Source organism: Tyto alba, unplaced genomic scaffold (genome assembly GCF_018691265.1).
Source record: "Tyto alba isolate M040663 unplaced genomic scaffold, T.alba_DEE_v4.0 Super-Scaffold_22, whole genome shotgun sequence".
NCBI classification, from domain to species: domain Eukaryota; kingdom Metazoa; phylum Chordata; class Aves; order Strigiformes; family Tytonidae; genus Tyto; species Tyto alba.
In genome coordinates this window covers 3,247,051-3,269,391 of record NW_024881296.1, presented here as the reverse complement: position 1 = coordinate 3,269,391, position 22,341 = coordinate 3,247,051, and the positions used below count along the sequence as shown (strand labels likewise).

Genomic DNA, 22,341 nt, shown 5'->3' with positions numbered 1-22,341 from the left:
GTCATGTACCAAGATACTTAACTTTGGCAGTACTTGGCAGCTGAATTATGAGAAAAGTGATTGAAGCAGCCTGGTGGAGGTGGTGGAGATTTTTTTCCTATCTTTGCCAGAGCTGCAAGGCTTGAATATTAAATGGAAAGTATAGAAATTTGTAAGTTCATTCCATCAAAAGGATGTTTATACAATTAAATCTTTAAATGTTTATTTTTCCTTATTGCAATAAACTGCATTTTTGGTGGACAACTCTTGTCCCGTGTTTCAGCCAAACATTCATAATTAGTGTTCTACCAAAGTTGAAGAGCTTGTTATTAGTTGTACCACACCTGTATGTTGTCACTCATTTCTCTTTATCAAAGAGATAAACAATTACAAGGGCTCAGAAAGCTGAACAAACTGCAATTACTGCTCTCTTCTCCCTACCTTCCCTGAGTCTTTCTGTAATTCATCTTGGACATGGTTGAGAGCTTCCTGAGGCAAACAATTAGATTGGTTAGTAATTCATGGAAGTTTCATCACCCATGTGGGAGGATTTCTTGGAGACCATCTTGATGGATGTTTTGATGTTGTTTTGAGTTCCACTTTCAGTCTTTCCTCTGATGGATGATCTCTGTCCCTAACTCCAAGTATCCAGCTGTTTTCCTTTGTCCCAGTCATTCCCATGGTTCACAGATGTCTTTTTACCTTGACTTTCTTTTGCCTTTTTTCCTTAAGTGTGCTACTATTGGGGTTTGATTTGGTTTCTTTGTTTTTTTTTTTTTTTGTTTGTTTGTTTTTTGTGTTTTTTTTGTTTTTTTTTGTTTGTTTGTTTGTTTGTTTGTTTGTTTGTTTGTGTTTTTTTTGCTTTTGTTTTTTTTTTTTTTTGGTGTGGGTTTTGTTTTGTTTTGTTTTGGTTTGGTTTTTTACATTAGTATTTCCAGGTCTCGCTTAGGAGCTTTCTTTCACCCACTGTTATCTTCTAAAATGTCAGTGAGACCATCTGCTTCAAACTGACTCTGCTGAGCAATTCTAGTTTTCTAATGTCATTTGCACAGACCTCTTTTCCAGACAGACTCGGTCTTCATCAAAGAACTCAGTAGCATAAAACACAAACAAGCCTGGGAAATGTGACAAGCATAGCCTTTTAATATAAATGAACCACATATTTTCATTACTTTTAGTACCTCTCTGTCATGGATGCTTAAACTGAGCATTTGTCTACATGTTTTAGCAGTGGTTAAGAGTCAGATTCAGGAAACTATTTCAGCACATGGATAATCATGTTCCCATTTAGCAGCCGTTTACATGCTGTAGTCCCAGTGAAATCCATAAGGCTTTCAGCATGATCCTAATCTTAATCATATTCAAATGCTCAGTCAAACACACTCTTTTTTCAAGGGCTTTATTTTTCTGGCTTGTGAACATGTATTTTATACATAATCTATTTCTCTCTGTCCATCTCAGATTGTAAACTTGTAAAGCAAGCATGGGAGATTGATTTCATTGTTTATATCAACAGTTTTCACCTTCTGCCTGTCAGACACCATATTGCTTACCAACCCTCTGTTGTTCCTTATGTCTGGACGTAATGAAAGAAAACAAACTGCTTGAGGAGGAAATTACACTTTTCCTTCTCCCATCCTCTTTGTTCACCCCAGTTGGCTTGCAGTGAATGGATGCCGAGAACCAGTTCTTACCCTCTTCTTTTTTACTATTTGCATTATCATGTCACTAAATTAGTACATACAGTTCTTGTCCACTCTGACACTTGGCAATATAACATCTGTATAGTTACATGTGTGTTGAGAGGATTCTGCCTGCAACTTAAAGTCTAAGTAACTAGAAACTGTGGATTAGGGCTTCCAGTCTTCAAGTGTCCTTTAGGCTTGAAAGGTCCATGCAGTCAGTCCCACACAGTGATGGCATGAAATGTTTCATCTTAGTTCTTAATTTCTGTGCCTGGTAACTGCCAACCCTCCTGGGTTCACATATCTTAGATACAAAGTGGTGCTTCTGGTGTAGCCCTCTTTCTTCACTAAGAGAATTTAACATATATAGTAGATCTGGAGACATGTGTCTGTAAATAACACTGCCATTGTTAATACAATATTGTTAATAAAATATCCAATAGTATAAAGCAATGAAAATGTTGAAGCAATTATTTTTGAATAGGGCAAATGATCTTGAAATCACCGAAGATCCGAAGCTCTTTAATCTAGAACCTCCACATGGAAACACTGCTTTTGCCTGCCTTCATTGGTTTGCTATAACTCTTACATCCATTTTTTTCATTGTTGTGCTCAAATGGCCTAGATGCGTTTTATGAAAACCCTCTTTAAGACAGTTATGGCTGATTTGGCAATCAGCCCAAAGTGGAGCAATAGTAGCAATGAGCTCTCTGAACTCATTTACTGTGGTTTCTGCTTTGCTTTCCTCATACCTGTGCTGCTCAGTATCAAAACAAAACCGTTTAAAGCTTGCTCTTATAAATTGTCCTAAGATGATCCACAGCAAGGCTGATAAATAGATGTACATTTAGAGTGCTTGTTTTGGAAACTTTCTGAAGTGACTTTTACCTTGTAGCTGAAATGAGCCAGCTCACAGCAGTGAGGTGGTCCACTCAGCCAATTCATGGTGGTGAGGTGCTCCGCTCAACTGCTGTGGTAGTTCCTGATGGCATTTCACTCTATTCTTACTGTACATTGAATTACACAGGTTCCCTGGTGTATGCAGAGAATATAAGACTCTAGTTCTTGCTTTTCTTCAGATTAATTCTCTGTCCTGGTAACTTCTCAACAATATTGTCAAAAAATATTGTTTCACTTTCTTTCAACTATGGGCTTTTTAACTAGGTATCAAATTCTTTCCTTTTGAAATATCTTCTCATGCCTTTTTAGTCCCATTTCTGTTCCTCCAAATGTAGGTTTTATCTCTAAGCCTGCTCCAGAGTCCACTTAAAGCATGACTGTATGCTCACTTCACAGCTTCAGAAAGATAGGTTTAAGGGAGACTCCGACTTGTGCAAAAGGACGCTCATGTGTTTTGCGCTCTCATAACATGTGAAAGTTGATTATTGTAATATTCTACTTGCAGCTATTCAGAATGTTGCTGCTCACACATCTGCTAGGATGAGCAATTAAAGATGAAAGCAATGTAAACCTTGTACTTAAGACTCAGTTGACTTCCACAGAGAAGAAACGAGTTCTTACAACTTCCTCTGACATACTGGTCCTTTTGGCATAGTACCATCGTGTGCAGTCCCAGGGGAAAGAAACACCTCCTGCAAATGTTAATACTTTGTTGACCTCATACTGAATGTCAACTACTTGTTGTAAAATAATCGTAGTAATTTAATGGTTGTTTAAAGATGTAGTCAGCAATACATTTGGGAACTGAAATTTTTAATCTAATTTTATATTATTTTTTAAACACTGCTGTAGTTTTCACTGGTAAAACTAGTAGTGTTGTTTATTTGTCTTTCATTAGATGAGCCAAAATTTATGGGGAACATTGGTCTTTCTTACTGGATGAACTGATAAAGTCAGAGGAAAAAAAAAAAAAACAAGTTTTTTGATCTATCACTTCTATGACATTGGTTGTGTCTGGGAGACCCTTGATATCGCATGACATGTCAGTGAACAAACTGGATACAAAAACAAAACGGCCTTTATGAAACAGACTAAAAACTGATTAAATGCTAGGTTCTTAAGTATAATTACTAAGTGGGAATCATTGCTAAAGTTGATTTGTTTCTGGAGACGTTCCAGAGGACTGAGGCCAAGAAATGATCTCTGTAAGGTCTTGCTAAATCCAGTACACCAGTGTAAATGCATTACTGATAAAGTTACTAGGTTCAGTAGTTCCATGGACAAATTCATAATAAAAACAACACTGAGACGTCAGTGCAGGACCAAACAGTACTGTAAAGACAGGCAAAGTTACAAATTTTTACAAACGGCTGTAAGCAATCATTGGAACATTCCACAACAGCTGTAATAGATCAACCCTGATTTTTAACTCAAGATTGGTACATTAAGGAAAAAAAAGAACTATGGACCAGAAGCAAGAATTAATACAGGTAAACCCCACAGCTTACAAAAAATGCCAACTTAGAAATCCCAGTGGTCTAGTCTGGTCTTAAACTTCTACAATCATCAACTCATAATGACCTTTTTTTTTTTTTTTTTAAAAAATGGCCTCTCTGAACTGACTTTTCTCTTCTTGGTGTTATACAGATCTGACTTTTTAACCGAATCTTTCCTAACCTAATCTCTCTTTTAAAGTTTTTTTTTTTTTTAAACATCATCACATAGACAAAGCCTTCAAAACTCTATATTGTGAGGTTTATAAGCTAGAGCTGGTTGGTGATATCTCCTCAGCATTGCAATGTTCCTGCCATATTGTTCTTCAGTGGCACCAACTTTGAGTGGTACTGTCAGCTGGCAGTCAGGGATGTCAGAAGATACACAATGAATGATTTAGTCACACTCCTCGCCCAAATCTGTGATATGATCCTTGTTTCTGAATGTGGGCAGGATCTTGTCCTGCTGATTTGAGGGAGCCAGGAGGGCTGCTGTCCTGCCTTTGTTATTGATGTTCCTCTTTCTCTGGACTGGCAACAAAATGGAAAGAGGTGTGTCAAACAACGGAAGACCTCTGGAGGAAAAAAAGCTTATATGTATTTTCATAAACAAGAACTTAAAGTAGAGAAAATTGCTTTCCTCTGCTGCTTTTTTAATTTCCCTCATTTTTCGATCCTGAGAAACAATTGTGGGTAGAAGCCAGTAGGGCCTTCATCGGCTGTCAAGCAGTTGCCAGCAGGTATTACTGTTCTGAGAGTCTCAGGGGCCCCAAGTCACCTGGAAACACGTAGTGCAGCAGGATCTGCTTTAATACTGGGAAAGATGTTGTAAGGGAGAGATGTTGCTGAATATGTATGAAAACAAACAACTTGGCTTAAAGAAATAACATATAAAATTGTTTTTAGTAACTATGGTTAGAACAGGCATATAAAGGCTGAAGTCTATTGACATAGTCTCTTAATGAGGCTGCAAAGATGTTTTCCTTCTCAACTGTGCCACTTCTAATGTTTTACTTTTCCCTTGTGTTTGATTTTTTTCCAACATCAGTCATTCATTTACAGCACTTTTGTTGATTTAAATGGCTTTGGATCAGGCTCCAAGTTACCATTTCCCTTCTGTTTGAATAGGGATATTCTTTTATCTAGAAGGAAATCAATAATTTGTCATGACAAACCAATGCTCATTTGGATTCACAATCGTGTGGTGAGCTCTTCTGTCATTTTCTAAAGCATTTTAGGATAATGGAAGAAGAGTCTCACTTGTGACCTTTGCTGTTTTCGTTTTCCCAGATTGATTTAAGTTCTGTATTACATTTGACCATTTGTAGAATTACAGTAAATCTATCGTTTTGTTTGTTTTAAAGGCAGTACTAGCTTTCCATGCTTTCTGTGCCCCGAGTCTTTCCCAAGGGACCCTTCAGGGATCCATCAAAGGATTAACCTTTCACGTGACAAATTAACAAACATAGCTGTGGGAACAAGCTAAATTATACCTTGATGTAAACTTGCATATTCTGTTCCATTTGTTTCCACCTGGAGGTTTGCAGGTGATGGATTATTTTTCACAGAACCGAGTTCCCGTCCTCTTAGATGCTGCCACCTCTGCAACCCCACCTGCACACTAAACACTCCCATTGCAGGGAATGCCCAGATGCTTTCCTGCCAGCGCTTTCCCTGCAAACTCACCTTTGGGGGTTGCTAGGGGACCCCAGACCCCAGGGTGTCCCTGCACAGCTGAGCTGTGGGCAGTGGGGACTGGGAGTCAGAATCGAGTGAGGGCCCTAGTCCTGCGGCTTTCCCCTGGCTTTGCCTTAGGACTGCCTGACCCCCTCCTAGGGCCTCGCCTTCCCCCCAAAATGGGATAGTGACAAGTTGCCGATCACCCCACGAGCAGCTGGTGAGGGGCACAAACCGGAGTGGGGTGTGTGCGGGGCACTCCCTAACCCTTTCTGTTCACCGGGCTCCGAAGAGAAGCCTGGTGCTGGCCCTGGCCGTGTAGATTTTGACAGAGTATTTAGCCATCCCCACCCTACAGTCACCTCTGTACTGCCTCCTGCTCTGGGAAGGCCGGGGGGGGGGGGGGGGGGGGGCCCGGCTCCACCTGCCCCCCCTCACCAACCCCACGGGAAGAAGAGCTGGAGGGAATGTGGGGCAGGTCCAGGGCTAGGCTGGGGTATTGGGGGACTGCTGTGGGTGCTGAACTGGGGCTGGTGCGCGGTGTCCAGGTGTAAGTGGGGGGTAAGTATTGTGAAAGGAGTGTGTGTGAGTGTGTGTGAGTGTGTGTGTGTGTGTGGGGGGGTGGTGTGTGTAAAAAGGTGTGCAAGGGGTGAAGGGAAGGCGTTAGAGGCGTTGCGAGGGCTGGGGATGTGGGTGTGTGTGGAAGATGCGTGCTGGGGAGTGGGGGGGGGGGGGGGGGGGGAGGGGAGCAGGGGCGATCCTCCTCGCCCATGATTGGCAGCGCGGCAATCTCCCCCCCCCCCCCCCCCCCCCCCCCCGGCTGGTGCTTTCCCTCCGGCCGCCGCTGAACCGAGGAGGGGCCGGGCTGGCAGCGCGCGCGCACGCACGCACACGCATCTCTCTCTCTCTCTTTCTCTCTCTGTCTCCCCCCTCCCCCCCCCCCCCGGCACCCCCGGAGCAGCCCCCCGGCCGGTCCCCACCACTCCCCTCCTGCCTTCGCCACTTTAGTTTTATTCCCCCTTTCCCCCCCCCAACCCATCGCCCAGCCCCTTCCCAGCCCCTTCCCACCTTCTGGCCGCTTACCCGCCTCGCCCGCCCGCCGCCCTCCCCGCGGCGCGGTGGGCTGCCTCCGCGGGCGCGCAGCGCGGGGCCATGCCGGCGGGGCTACCGCTGCTGCGAGGCGCCCTCTTCCTCCTCCTGCTCTTCCTCGGTACCCCGGCCCGGGGAGCCGTCTACACCAACCATTTCTTGGTGGAGCTGCACGGCGGGGGCCAGGCGGAGGCCGAGCGGGTGGCGGCGGAGCACGGCTTCGGGGGGGTGCGGAAGGTAAGCCCCCGCGCAGGCTCGGGGGTTTGGGGAGGTGCGGTGGCGGTGGGGTGCGGTGCCCTTCGCGTTGGGCTGAGGGCATGCGGCGTCCTCCCCCCAGCATCCCCGGGCCGGTCCTGCCCGCCGCTTGCCTGGGGATAAGGGATGGAGCGGGGCGCGTCCCGCTGTCCCCGCGTTAATCCCCCCCCCCCCCCCCCCCCCTTCCCGGTGAAGATTTTGGGAGTAGCGGCGCCAAGAGGCGTTTTAAAGGCTCCCCAGCAGGGTGATTTTATTGGACTGGAAAGCAGAGGAGTTTCCCACATGGTAGCTCGGTGCTTTTTGACTTACTATGTAAACATCCTCCAATTGAATTCCCATCCGGCGGGGCTCGGGGGCTGGGGTCGCCCGGGGCTTCCTGTGCACGGCTGCGACTGAGACTACTCGGAGTACTTAAAAAATAATTAAAGCCGCATGTCCATGGAGCAGCTTGCACACAATTAAATGGAAGATATCATAGGGGTTTTGACACTCAAGTTTGTGAGGCCGGTGGCTTCTTAATACCCTTATTATTCTTATGAGAAAGAGGATGTCCCCAGACTGAAGAAGCTACTTAAAATTAAGCGTGATCGGTAATCTGTGCTTATCACTCATGAATGTAAATTGGGAAACTTCAAGTGCCACTGGAGGTTCTTTTCTCTCCTGAGGTCCCAGGAAATCTGAAGCAGCCACAGTATCAGGGAGTCTCTTCCCAGCTCCCCTAGAAATCTCTCCCATTCAAATAATCATTAGACTTCTAAATATTTTAGGATACAGTCAGATCTGGGGTTGAGACTGAGAGAGGCTAATACATGGTCAATGCAATTCCTGGCAGGCTTAATGCCCAGGCAGTGCTCAGCTTGGAGGAGTGTGAAGGGAAAGTGAGCTGTGAGCATTGCTGCTGCTGCTTGTTTGGGTTTTTTTCTTTCCTTGGTAGTTATACAATGAGAGCCTGATCCTACTTCCAAGGAAATGACTGAGACTGACACCGTGAACTCGAATGAGTGAAATGGCTTAAGACTTTGATTTAGACAAAAAGGAAAAAAATAATTTAAAAAAAATGTAAAAAGCATAGGAAGTGAGACTCCATCCCATGGGCTGCCTTGTCTCAACTCCACTGGGAGCTTGTTAGAGAAATGAGGACAAGATCGTTGTTGCTTTGACCATTGCTAACTCCTGCTGCTGATAAGATGCTTTTGTTTTGGGCTCACAGCCTTGTCCTGATAGTGACAGAGCTGGGCTGCTGATGCCCTTGGGAAAGGATCCATTGTGGACATTAGGTCTTGTTACATGAAACTTGGATATGGCTCTTTGGTCAACAGTTCTCTCTTCTTGTTCCTTTCTTGTTCTCATTCTCTCCCTCCTATCCCGGCAATATCTGACTGTTAAGGCCTTACGAGGAAGGAAGGTTATTCTTCTGCATAGCTGAATTCCATATTACATTTGCTGGATGCTTTCATATGATCCTGTGAAACACATGGAGAAAAGACAGGGAGAGGGTGGATTTTGTAGAATGAAGAAGTGCAGCTTCTGGGATGATACAATCCCTTGCTCTCCACCATGCCTCTCCCCAGGGTGCCTCGGGCATGTTAGGAGACATACAGCTTCTTCGTGGAAATCAGTCTTGTAGCTCCTCTCGGCAGAGAACTGGAGGGAAGTCCCTTGGGTGTGTGAGGAGAGTACCTGTTCTCCAGTATGTGCCGTGGGGGGCTGTTTCCTGTGGACGTGGGTGTCTCTAGGAACGAAGCCTGGCAGAGCCGTGGTGTGATGGGCAGGTGGTGGTCTTGGCTCCTGTACTGAGCACACGCTGTTCCAGCAGGTCTCTGGGTTCAGCCCAGTCAGTCCCTGAAGAGCTAGAAAGCCTCCCCACCTCTCCTCCACAAATGCAGGAGGAAATAGCATCCTGTGATCTGCAAGACAGTCATTTTAGGGAATATGAAAAGTTCGTAGGGTTTGGTTTTTACCTGTATGTGTCAGAGGATAATCCATGGAGGCTGATGGCAAGCTGTTGTGCAGGGGAAGTCTGTAATGGGTCTTGGTTGGCAGTAGTCAGTTGTTAATAAAGCTTGTGCCATCCAGTCCAGTGTCTCTTCAGTATTGCAGAACTGAAGAGTCTCTTAATCTGTTTTGCTATCATGAGGCTTGCCTAGTGGCTCTGCTTGCAGCTCGCAGACTCAGCTTTCATGGAAAAAATGGCAGCTCAGAAAGTTGAACATGGCCATATGTGTATGGAAACAGAGCTGTTAATGGTAAACTCTCAGGGGAAAGTACCGTGTGTAGGTATGCCGTCTAATGAAATATTCAAAAAAATACCAGAAAAAACCCCAAATTATACCACAAGGTGAAGTAATCTTTGCATACTACTTGGATAATATAATGACTTATTTACTTAAGCCAAGTCCAGTTACGTTTACCCATATTGGAGAAGATCTGTAGTCTGAAAATAATCACCTTTATTTCAACACAGGGACTTTCCCAGTAGGAACACAAGGGCAGATTCAGCTTTTTTCTGTGTGTGAATTTAAGATGTACATGAGAGGGATTTCTTTTATGCATACTGTAAATCACAGACTTCTTTTAAAATGACTTTATGGAAGCTGATTTTTAAATGACACATTTTTAGTGCACATGGTTTTTTTGTAATAACAATCTCTGAGCAAGTGCATATTACATTTACGTAACAGCAGATTTCTGCAGAAATAACAAGAGAAAGCATTGCCTTGAAGATTAATGTTATGACCAGTGCAGTACACTTTCTAATTGATTCTTTGGCCATGTTTCCTTCCATCATTCTGAAACGACTACTAGACTTCAGGTGGGCCAAAATGTGTACTTTAAACTCAGTGCTTGACAAATTGATTAAGAAGAGCTTGATACGTATGTAAACAGGTGCCTGTGTTTAGATCTAGGATCCTAACAGAGTCTTAAAAACACTGGTCAAGATTTCTTTCACCTTCCCTGAATTAAATACAAACACAGACCTTTCTAACTCTGATTGTGTTCTTTATTTTTTAACATTTTCAATTTTTCAATCTATTTTTATGTGCCAAAATTGATTCAGTATATTCCTGGTGAAACAGATACTGTGACAAAGCAGGTTCTTTTCTTAAAATGGCCTTACCATCTTCAAACACTCAGGAGTCATGAGGATGCCCTCCTAATTTAACATGTTAAATTGTGAAAACTGCAAAAGGAACAACTTTGTTTGTTTGTTTTTTTCCTATTTGTTTTATTTGCTTCCTGGCATGGTTGCCACCAGAATACATTTCTTAATGCAGGCTGAAAAAAGCTGCTTTCTGACCTTGCCTTGCAATTCTTAATAAATTCTAACCAGAGGAATTGGAAGAAGTATTTGGAAAGGTCTCTTAATTGGAGATCAGAGTTTCGACATCTCTTTCTATTTAATCAACAACACTGAAATGAAGACAGTCTACAAAATGCCACCATAGATAAATATTCCACTTCTGGTGGCACTGAGGTGAAGGGTTTTAAACAGTTAGCATTCAGTGACCTCAGATTTTAAAATAAGAACCAAACACGGATTTCAAGACATGGAGAATTTTATGTTCCCCAAAGCTGGTCTGTTTTCCCCCTGATGCATCAGCTGATCACCTCTCCCTCTAAATCTTGCAAAAACCAAGGTACCTCTCACAGCTGTGACTTTTCTGCTTCCCATTTTTCTTAGGTGGCTGCTGGTTGAGGACCAAGCTTTCTGGAGTTGGCCAGGAATTTCTGTATGAAACATTGGGAGCTTCTTTCTTTTTTTTTTTTTTTTTTACATTGCATACATATGGACTTATCGAAAGCAAAACTTAACAGATAAAGAAGCCAGATTTCTTGCTGCTGCAGCCCACTTCTGCACCTAGGCTGGGAGCCTGTGAGTTGGGAGTTGATGGGGTATGGAAGGCAGACCAAGAGGCAGAGTAACAGGCTTGCGGCTTTGGGATCATTTTGTTGGGATCTCCTTCAGGGATCCTGAAAATTTCTTGCTGGGGTCCACACAGTAAATCCATGAAAATCCCTTGCTGTGTAGATCAGTCCCTAGGTCTGGAGAAGAGGTATTTGCCTAGCTTGATATTTAAGGTGCCAGAACATGTTTCTGCATGCCCAGAATGCACTGTGATGGACAGATGGGATTCTGTGCATGTAAAAAATGCTGGTTGTGGATGTTGGCCTTCATGTGTGTTTATAGAGATGTGTGTGTATATACATACATATGTTTCTTGGTCCTTTTCCCCTAATAGTTATGCACAGAGCAAAGAAGAAAGAAAAGTGAATTCTTAACTAGGCTCCTGTCTGACCCAGTGTATATATATATATTAACCAGCCAATTTGTGCATGCATATGGTGGTCCATGCTCTGCAGATAAACGTGATGGGGTTGCCTTCATACACATGCTGCTAACGCAAGTGCTCATGAAGGTGTTCTGGCTAGGTGAAGGCAGCACAGAGCGTATAGGCATGCTCCGTTGTAGAAAAACAGATGCTGAAGCACTGGAGCATTGCTTCTGAAGAGAAGACAGAGAGCCCAGGTCTCCCTGCATGGGCCCACTGGAGTCCAAGGACTTGAGATCAAGACTCAGACTGCAGTGTTTCTGTGCACTAATACATGTTTAATAATTAATTAGCTTTGTGTTTTATGCTGGCCTAGAGGAAAGGATGTTTGTTTCTGAAAGTAATCCTTTATTATGGAAACAGAAAAGCCTGTGAGAAATGGAAGGTGCAGTGTAAATTTTTTGAGGAAACCAAGAGCTTTAATTTCCTAGATTTCACTGTTACAATTTTGTATTACTAAAATAAGAAAAAGTAAATTCCATGCAAATGCTAGTTGTGTAACCAAGATTTCAATAGGTCATCTCACCATAATAACGAATGCTTCAGTTTCCAAGAGATAGTCTGAGCTGATGTGTTTAAATTAGGGGAAGATTAACTAGGCGGGAAAAGTTTGATCCTGTTGTGGGAAGGCACACTGCTGGGTGGTGATAGAGAGCTCCCTTTTCCAGAAAAGCTGTGGAAGAAGGTACTTGAGGTGACACGCAGGGCAGCCATCTGCATTTGGACGGACCCTTGTCAGCTCCTCACAGGTGGAGTTCAGGTGTATCACTGTGCACAGACTACTAAGTCCCATTTGCTCCTATTTACACTCAAGAGGAATGTTAGTGGAATTAAATAAGAGTTTTGCTGTGCTAGGAGAGAGTTGCCTCATATGTGGAAATACTGTATTTCTTTCAAAATGATGTTGGTTTGCTTTTTTTTTTTTTTTATTTTGTATTCTGCCTTGGTTGCAGAAACAGCCCCAGGAGCAAACACTGTAACTGGCTAACTGAACAAAAAAAAACCCCCGTTACTTAAATATACTTGCTTATACACATGAAAGCTGTAAACTATCAACAAGAAGAAAAATGTAAACCATAGGCTCAGGTACATCCCTAACCTAGTTTCTGCAGAGCTCCTTCTCTAGCAGAGACTCAAACCGACTGCTTGTTGGCAGTGAGTGTTCTGTCTGAACTATAAAAGAATTACCTTGTCATATTTTCATAGCATTTATTATTTGAGTGTAAAATAAGAAGGTCACACTCCCTTACTATAGATACCTGCTGTAATTGCTCTATTACTGTTTTGAATACATGGTATAGTTCTGTTTCTTGGCAAAACACAAACATTAAACCTTACCTTAATAGACAAGTTTTGTTTTGTTTGCTAAGCTACAGCTCAGTAAAAACACAGGTAAGAAATTTTGGCTATTTATAAAGATGCCTGCATTTATAATTTTGTTTATTCCATATTGCTTGAACTCATTGGCAAAATTGAACATGTGGTAGAGACCCAGGAAATGTTCTACAAGTAATTCTTTTTTCACTTGTTTTTTTTGATGTTGCAGCCCGATTGGGGATGTGCAATTATTTATTTTCATTTAAATTATATTTAGTTTTGCCAGTGTCAAGGAGAAAAACAGAGAAGGCATATGAAGAAGTGAACAGCACGTGCAGGATGCTGTGATCCCAGCACACCAGAACTGAACGTGGTGTGTACTGGCCTACCTCCTGCAGTCCAGCCCCGCGTGCCTGCCTGATGTTGTTGCAGTGTGATATGAAGGCACCGGGGACAACTTTCTACTCTGAGAAGTAGTTCCAGGTCTGGGTGGCTTAAGCAGGTAAGGAGCATCCGTGTTGAAAGCATGGATGCTGGGGGGTGCCACCCGCTCCGTTGCCCACCTTGCAAAATCTGGTGGAGCAGGAACAGCTCACCCAGGCTCCTCTCTGCCAGAGGCTGCTTGCATGCCACCAGACCAGAGCCAGCCTCCCAGGCCAGCAGTTTCAGGATGGCGTGGCACCATGAAAGCCAGAAGCAACCAGGAGTCCCCTGGCTTGTTTCCTAGAGCCCCCTGCTCCAGAGAGTACCTGTGAGGTGGGAGAACCACCAGCAGAGCAGCCACAAGTTCTTTGTTGGCATTCTGGGGCAGGAAACAGCCTGTTGCCCCATTCTGTGCGCCTAACCCTGGTGATGCTCCTTCTAGTTTTGTGAAATCCCTCAATCCCTCCAGTATTGCATGGAGTGACTTCAGCTCTCCAGGTTATTTCTCTCATTTGTACACCTCTGTGTAAAAGAATTACGCTGGCACGTGGAGATTTCTGTGCGATGCAACTGAGGTTCAGGATTTGCACCAGGAGAGATAGGATTAATTTATAGAAAACAGATCTCTGGCTTTGTTTCCTTTACTTCAAGTCTGCCAGTTCCTTAGCTATTTCAGACCTGTGCTATGGAATTTATAGTCGAAGGTGTTGTTTTACTATCAGCACTAGATAAACAAAGATCATTAGTACAGTATCACCATCCTGCTATCAGTCTGGGATCTCCTTCCTTCTGCCCAGATAGTTTTCTTGTAGATGACTTCCAGGCTATTTCTGGACTCTGCAACATACGGATATATTAATTGCTTGTATGTGTTTGAACTTTGGGATCCCATATGCTGTGGCTCTGTCTGGGGCCCTGTTTGAAGCTGTTATTCCTCTGAGTAGGTTTTTCATGTGTCGAGAGCAGTCTGAGCCATTTCTGAGAGCCAGTATGGATATCTGTTGCTGTTACATACACCAAAGTTGAATTTGTCCCTAGACCTTAGATTGCAGAGCTGTGCAGCAAAAGGGTAGCTGTTTTTGTAGCACCACCCTGTCTTGAAGACTTGGGTTTTGGTACCAGGCCAGATGGACAGAGCATATTACAACCAGACACAGATGGTTACTGCAAATGAGATAGAGCATTTTGTTTCTCGTTTGCGAGTTCAAATCCAGATTAAAAATCTAGACCAAAAGAAATTGTCAGTTCACTCTCACCTCGAAGTTCTTCCATTTGAGAACCTGTGGCATCCTTAACATTTGTTTATTAGCAGGCAAATGGTCCCAGAGACTGACTGTGCTGCTAGATTTGGCTCCTTCAGAAAAGCACTGAGGTGCGCTGTGGTGTGCTTGAATTTGTTATCTTTTAGAAGAACCAACCTTTGTGTGAAGGTGGAAAATAGCCTTCTATCCTTCTCACAATATATGACAGGTGACAAGATGTAACACCCTACCCACCCTTAGAAAACTTTTACTGCTCTGTGTTGATGTAGTTAAAATGGGAAAAAAGCCTAACTGCAGTGCTGTTACTATCAGTATAGAAGTACTAACATTGGTACTCATTTCACGTCAGAACAATATTAGCAGATATTTTGTTTGAACTAGAGCTTTTACTAGTAAGACCACATTGATTTTAAAAAACCCAAATCAACCAAGCCAACAACAAAAAAGGGGGGGGGAAGTAGCATCAGACTTCCTAGTATAATTGTACTGTTAATAGCGTAGTTAAGGAGAAGTTTACATGTGACCCTTTGCGTCATCCATCTATGGAATTATTCCAATTAAAATTAATCCATGCAACTCAAGTTTCAAATGCTTGTAATAAAGTACTTACAAAGTAGTTGCTGAAATATATGTAGAATGTATTTGGTAGATAGTTTCAGTTAATAAGCCCTGAGAAATGTCCATGCCCATGGAAAATTCTGTGAGCTGGAAATCAAGCCAAAATGTTAAAATGAATAATAAATTATGCCAGCGCTTCTTAAAATACTGTATCTGGGAAACCCTCCTGTGCAGTACCAATCTGTAGCATGGGTGGCTAGTTTTTGTGAGAGCTGTAGTAACAAACTCAGTGCTATAGTTAATGGATCTAAAATTTACCTTTGTCCTGTAATGCTATTCTAGTTGTCGGAAACCCTGTTATTTTTTTCTTTTTCTTTCAACTTTCTGAAATAATTAAATGGGTCAGGTCTCTACAGGGTGCTGGCTGCATGGTGGCTATAAATATTGCAGTGAGCAGCCCAGAGTTTCCATCCATCACTGGCCTCTGGTGGGAGGAAGCTAAACTGCCCAGCTATTTGTCAAGGACAGGATTTCTCTAAGTAACCTGAGGCAGCCTAGTGTGTTGCTCTTGTAAATCAAGGCAAGTCAAAGTTTAACTCAAGCTAACCCTGTGCTACTGAAATGGAGATTTAATTTCAGCTCTGAGGTCCTGGGCTGTGCTTTGCAACAGGGAGTGCTATCCCAGAGAGAGCTGAATTTGGTGGTGTGTGAAATTCTGTGTGGCCACCACACACAGTTGCCATGAAATCCAATTTGGTCATGGATTTATGACAGTAGCTCAAAAGTCTAACTCAGCTGAACACTGGCTGTATTCAGAGAGTAGTGGGAGCTTGGACCTAAAAAAGGAAATGATGAGCTAGCCCAGTTTTACCATTTATACCCTGGGTTTATAAACAAATAAATTAGGTAATGATAGCTCTAGTTTACTCACTTAAGGAGTGAACTGGGATGTAGTGTTCATTGTCATGTATTACCTACCTTCTCAAACAAAACTTCTGTGTAAATGTTATATTCTTAACTTCTTTGTCCACAGAAAGCAAACGGAGTGACCTCAGTGTTTACATCAAACCTGTCAGCAAGTGTGTCCCAGATACTCACGACTGAACTAGATTATTAGCTTACCTGATGAGTAACACAGTAATATGTCAGAGCTGCTTTCTCCTGGTGTATAGAACCAAACTGTGAAAACCTGAAACCCAACAAATACATTTTTAATTATTATTATTATGAAGTAGAGAAACTGGTACTGTTATTAGATGGGTGTTGGATATCAAACTAAGCGCCAAACAGGTGAATCTCATCCTTGTATGGGTAGTAATAGAGGTGGGATATAGGCTGCCCCTCCCCATCACAGAGGATCTTCATTTCTGCCTACTCATTCTTAATGAAACACAAGTGAAATGAAGGAGTGTGATTCTAAAATCCGCTCCATGGGTGAGCACTGTCTTTGTCACCTACTGTGCAACAGTGAGTGCAGCAGAAGCTTCTCTTTAAGGCTTTTAGCTGCAACCAAGATACGGTGAATTAACTGTAAACATGGCTGGTGGATTCCCATTGGTCCCACAGGGACCTTATGCTTCCCTGCATCAATTAATTTTAGAACTGCGTTTCAAGTAAATTTAGCAATTTAGAAGTTACTCTGAACCAGTTTTAAAGTGGAACTGTCAGTTCTGAATTTGAGTATCAAAAATCGGAACTGGAACACATCTGCAGGATTCAAAAAATCGGCTGTTAACATTGGTGGAATGATGGTTGTGGATCAGGACATCATCTGAAGTTTGGTCTTAGCAGCATTTCTCTCTTAATTTTTACATCACCATTTAAACCCCAGAACTTCACAGGCAAATATACTTCTCTTAATTGTAAAGCCATTTAATTCCTCCTACAATTTGGATATAGTTCAAAATAAAACTCAGACATAACAGCAAGTAGATTTTTTTTTTTCCCTCTTCTGATGGGGGTTAAAACATTCAAATTCATTCTGTAAAATCCCCTTTTTTCCCATAGCTGAACATACTTTACCCATGTTAAATATACTCAGTATATATATTCCCTTGGTAGGGAAAACAGTATTCCAGGCTCTAAAGGTTGAAACATGATGAGTGTTTAATTAAAAACTGACGTTTACCTTGCTTGACTGATGTAATAAAAGCAAGATAACATATCAGCACATGCTGGATTAACCACAGTTTCTCCTGGCAACAAACTTCTGTCATTTATTAATTGGTAGTAACAAACAGTAAAAAGACCTACTTCACAGCTGCCTGAGAGGTCAATGAGGTAGGTCCTGGAAGGAAGGGGAAGAGGCAGTGGTGCTATTTCCTTTTCTTTCTCATCATTATTGCTAGCATTGAGGCAGATTTGGGTCATCCTTTCTCTTCTGTGTAATACGGAGCTCTTGAACCCACTCAGCACAGTTAGTCTCTCTTGAGAAGTGACGATTGTACTGTTGTGTACCGGAGCTGAGAGGAGCTCTCCCCAGTTCTTAAGGGCGTAAGTAATGGCAGAATTTGTCTCTGACCTGGTCTTACAATAGTGCGGATTAATGTCTGTGACTTTCTCTTAGCAGAGTCAAGCAACTTTACAAAAGTAAGGAAGACAGCAATGTCCCAAAATTCCTCTTTTCCTTATCTCCACTGAAAATGTTTTTCTTAAAGCTTCCATGCCCTGCTCTTCTCAAGCCTACTATCTTTAAGTTTTTTAAAAAAGAGAAGCAAGTGTGCCCCTCCCCCCATACCCTAATGTCACAGTTTTGTTTCTAATTGTTATCCATCAGCTTCTCTCCCAATAAAGCACATATTTTTCTTCAGGAATTGACTGCTTCTCTGGGAACTGGAAGACTTGTTCATTGTGGTCTTACAACAGAAACCTCCCTGTGAAGCACTTTCTGTCAATTGACTATGGCTTGGAAGCCTAGCATTAAATAGACAAGGAGAAAAAAAAAGGAAAAAATACAGGTTTTGAATAGAAAAATAGCTACAAATCTTCCTTAAGTGTTGGTAAGGGCTAGCATCTTTGCATTAGTGCAATTCACCTTTTCTGTGCTTTCTTGAGTAGCTCTAGCCAGTAACCGAGTAATTTTGGTCTGAGCTGCTTTTGTAGCACTACTTCATTAGAGCTTGAGTTCATGATGTTGCTTTTAGGTGCTACATTAGCCAAGCACTTGCACACATTTATGTCCTACACACTTCACCACATGGACGTGGATTTAAAAATAATGCTGAAGTGCTCTGCTGAAATGTCAGTGAGTAGCCATGTCTTGCCCCCTCTCCATCCTTGAGATACAAGTACCAGTAAGTTGTGGCTGGGGCACACTACATCTTAATACTGTTTTAAAAATAGCAAACTTTATCTCATGGCTTTTATCAGTATTTTTAGAGCTGATGTGACACCAGGTTCCTATGTGACAATAGTAGTCAACCTGTTTGGTTACGTGCTTAAAAGGAGAGATGGGTTGTTGATCAGGAGCGAGGCAAAGTGGGCTTTGTTAGTAGTGCTAATTGCTGTCAGCAATATTGATCCAGCTCAGCTAGAAATATACCATGGTCACATAAATTTGCAGACTCTAACTAAATCAAGTTATTTTTTATAATATGAGATTTCCCTAAGGCAGATGTACTGATATGAAGAAGAGACTTTCATCATGTATTATTTAAACATATTAAGATATTTACCAAATATTTATTGATAAAGATACGCCTGATTGCATGCATAGATATGTGTAGATACACCCATGAATATATGTTTACAATGGCACTTGACATTTTATAGTTATAGTTTTATAGCACAGTCTAGAGTGCTGTACAAACATTAATTGAATGAATCCTATCAATAAATAAGTAAACAAGGACTTACTAGACTACGTCATTTTACATGCAGGGCAACTGAAACAATATTAAAGCTGTAACTGCCTGACATTCTCTTAATATTAGGAGGCACTGGGGTTACCCAGCATCTCTGAAGAAGAGATTCTCAGAGCATTGGCCAGGGCTAAGCTACAAGGAGTATTTAGCATACAGCTGAAACTCATGTCCTGTCAGTGTTACTCCTGGCTCTGTCCTACAGCAAGAGAGGGAAGGAGTAGATTAAATGGTCTTGGGTAGAACAATCTTGGATGCTTTGAAATAGTGACAGGATACCCAGAGGAGCCCCATTACACCAGACAGGCACTTATAACAAAAATTTTGTTCGCCTTTGGTAATGAAATGTAGAACTGGCAAAACGGCTTTTGAAGTACCATTCTTTTTTTCCCCTGTACTGTTAAAGCATTTACTGTCACAGACTAAATGAACTACAGTTGATTAACTGTAGAGTCAAGTACTAGCGAACTTTCTGGCTGTGATGTTATTTATACTGCACAGCTGAGGAGCAATTCCTTGAAGTCACTTTTAACATGAGGAAGTTAGGAAAGTTAGATCAGGGGGCAAGTGCCTCGTGCCTCTAAAGAGCGTCTGAAGTCAAATTTCCATTTGTCTTTTTCTGGGGTTTTTGGATGGGGGTGGGGATTTTGGGTTTGTTTCTGATTTTGGTTTGTGAGGTTTTTTTTGGTTTTTTTGTTTTTTTTTTTAAACAGGATGAGTAAAATTTTCCCAAATTGGGGGAAAAAAATAATTTTGTGCCACTAATACCAGTTTTAAGAAAATGTAGTTGATTCAAATTCTGATGGAATTGTATTTACTTTATTATTCTAAATTATGTGTATGTTTACATGGTATGTGTGTGGTTGTTATGGAGCTGTGCAACTGAATGATTGGAGGTGGCTGTCTCATTTCCCCAGTGGTCATTTGTTGCTGCTAAAAATGACAACTGTTAGATGCTTCCAGTGACTTTTCTGGGTGCTGAGCTCCAAGCTTCTTCCCGGTGCCCAGGGCTTGTCTGAGGTGCTTTTCTTGCAGGATCCTCCACGTTTGTGTAAGAGGACATAATGAGGATTGCTAAGCCTTCACTTCAGGCTGTCAGACTATAGGCTACGTCACATACAGGTAATGATGATCTGGATTAATTCTGACAGTCCAATGTGAATGCTACTATATAAGCAAGAACATTCTTCTCCAAATCTGGAAAGTATCCTGCTGTCAGCAGTGCACATGGTAGAATCAATAATGGGTTTTATGGTTACTGGGGCATAACGGATAAAACTCTAAAATGCACAGATCCGTTCGCATAACTAGAACTCTTCTAAAAGCCTCAAATGGCTTCTCCAATTCACTGATAAAACAAATCCACATTCTTGTCACTGGTGAATTACATGACTGTTTCGTGCTTGTAGGATGAAGCTCTTCAGTGACAAACTTAACAGCGATAGAAATACAGTAAAACATTAAACCTGTATGATTCATTCAATTGTAAATTAAATTCCAAATATTGCAAACCTGTAACCAAACAAACAGTATGGTGTTTTGCAAGCTCTTGGAAGCACTATGTGTGATAACATAAGAACAAAACTGATGAGAGAATGAGAACTAAACATTTAACATCAGAATTCATCTACCTGCATGTAGACAGCTGTGCTCCTCTCATAGTCTCTGGAGTGAAAGAGGTGCTCCTGGGGCTCAGCTCTGCCCATTTTAACATGGCCACCTAAAACATGTGAGATGAATCATGCTCTGAAAGTGCCTCTTTTTTTATTTTTTTGCAATGGGTTGTATGGGGAGCTCAGATGAATTCCACATGGACAGACTGGACATCTAAGCATAACAGCAGTCCACAACTGGCTCCATTTCTTATATTTACTTTCCTGTGTTTATTAAACCCCTCATGTCCAGCAGTAGGGAAGGCTGTGTAACCTTGTGGTTGCTGCATGCAAGAGGGACTAGACAAAGGGCTTTGTTTTATCCTTTTGGATAAAATAAAAGCCAAAAGCATATGTTCCAAAAGTCTTTGGATATCACATTTGGCTTTACACTGTTTCTAGAGGAGAAGACATTTCACTGTGGGATTGAGGGAACCTTTCAGAAACCATTGCAAACCACTTCTGCTGGCTTGAGAGAGACTTAATTTTTTAAGCAAGGTTGCCATGTTCCTACAGGATAGCCAATATCCTAAATAACAGTAACAGGTAGCCTTGTTACCATGTGTATTACAGTACTTCCATTGACTTCTGTATCTGTCATCCAAGTAGTCACAATCCTTTCTTACTGCTACCACCTGTTGCTGATTCCCTTAAGAGGTGGTTGGATATGAATATGAAACAGAGCTGAAAACATATGTAGGTATCTAAGTTAGGCACTTCTAAATTACTTTGTAGGGGAAATTTTGTACTGTGTGTTAATCTGTTGATTTCACAATGATCATCTTCTGATGGTCTTTTAATATGAAATTACATTTTGGGAGTGTTAAAGCAATGGCTAACATCTCCATCTGCCAGGCTTGCCAAGATAAGCAGATTAGATGTAGGTAGCTAAATAAGACACAGGTGGAGTGAGAAAGGGGCCAGGAAGACTGAGTCATAGTACTCAGACCTGGACCTGCCTGTGCCAGTCTTCAGGGCTGTTTGGAGCTTGTGTGGATCCTGATGGTGAGCCTTCAGAGTAATTATAGCATGCTAATGAGAAAGTGTGAAATCCTTGCCTGGGGACGTGAGGACACAGTGGACTGGATTTCATGTTGGGTAAGCTCTGGCACAGCTTTAGTTGTCGGTGCTATTTCACATTTCTCCATGAAGGTTTGAATTAATCCTTTCTTGTTTGTGCTTTGTTCTGGGTTATTTCAATGCCTGGGGCTGCCTATGTTTCTAGCTGGCTCTACTCTTACGTAGCCCTCGTCGCTATAGCAAGTGAGTCCCTTTGACTTCAGACATGGCTCCCATCTGTGTATTTAAAAGTAAAACGATTTCTAATGCTAATTGGGGTGAGGGAAAATGAGAGAAAGCGAGTTTAAAAATTCATACTGAATATTTATAAGCACCCTCAGTGCATTTGTTGAAACTGCGATGAAGATTTTCTAAAAGGTTTCTAATTTCTGCTGGAAGGTGCTTTGTTGTGCTTCAGTTATAATGACAACTGAAGGAGTGGAGCCCATGAAGGCTCCAAATACATTTATTCATGCCAGGTATAGGTTGTATTTTCTGTTGGTGTGATTACTCAGCAGTAATGGGATGAAAGAGCTCACCTGTGCAGTTTTATGTCCCCTTTTAAGTAAGGAGCTGTGCTTGCACTTTCTGGGGGAAGGATGTTTTGTTTTACATTTTAAAAAAACAAAAAAAAATTTTTTGTTATGGACTGTTGTCTCCATTAGTAACTTGGGTTCAGGTAAGCTGCTTTTAGACTATTATAGTATCAGGGAGAAATCATTGGAAAGGATGCACTAGACCTAGCAGTGTACAGTAGGGATGCGGTGTTACGTGATACAGCATGACAGGCAGCATGGGAAG

General features: G+C 42.1%; 1 protein-coding gene and 1 long non-coding RNA gene across 2 annotated transcripts in view; one reads left to right on the top strand and one right to left on the bottom strand.

Annotated features, from left to right (window-relative positions):
• Positions 1 to 1,102: 1,102 nt before the first annotated feature.
• Positions 1,103 to 6,932, bottom strand: LOC122153721. Its single transcript, XR_006165602.1, has 2 exons — positions 6,818 to 6,932; positions 1,103 to 4,588 (listed from the first exon to the last, which is right to left on the bottom strand). It is a non-coding gene; the product is annotated as an uncharacterized LOC122153721 (long non-coding RNA).
• Positions 6,584 to 22,341, top strand: part of PCSK2 (proprotein convertase subtilisin/kexin type 2) — a 107,089-nt gene continuing 91,331 nt past the window's right edge. Inside the window, exon 1 of the mRNA XM_032986961.2 lies at positions 6,584 to 7,060. Within this exon, the coding sequence (XP_032842852.1) occupies positions 6,887 to 7,060 (174 nt within the window). The 5' untranslated portion in view covers positions 6,584 to 6,886. The remainder of the gene's footprint in view (positions 7,061 to 22,341) is intronic.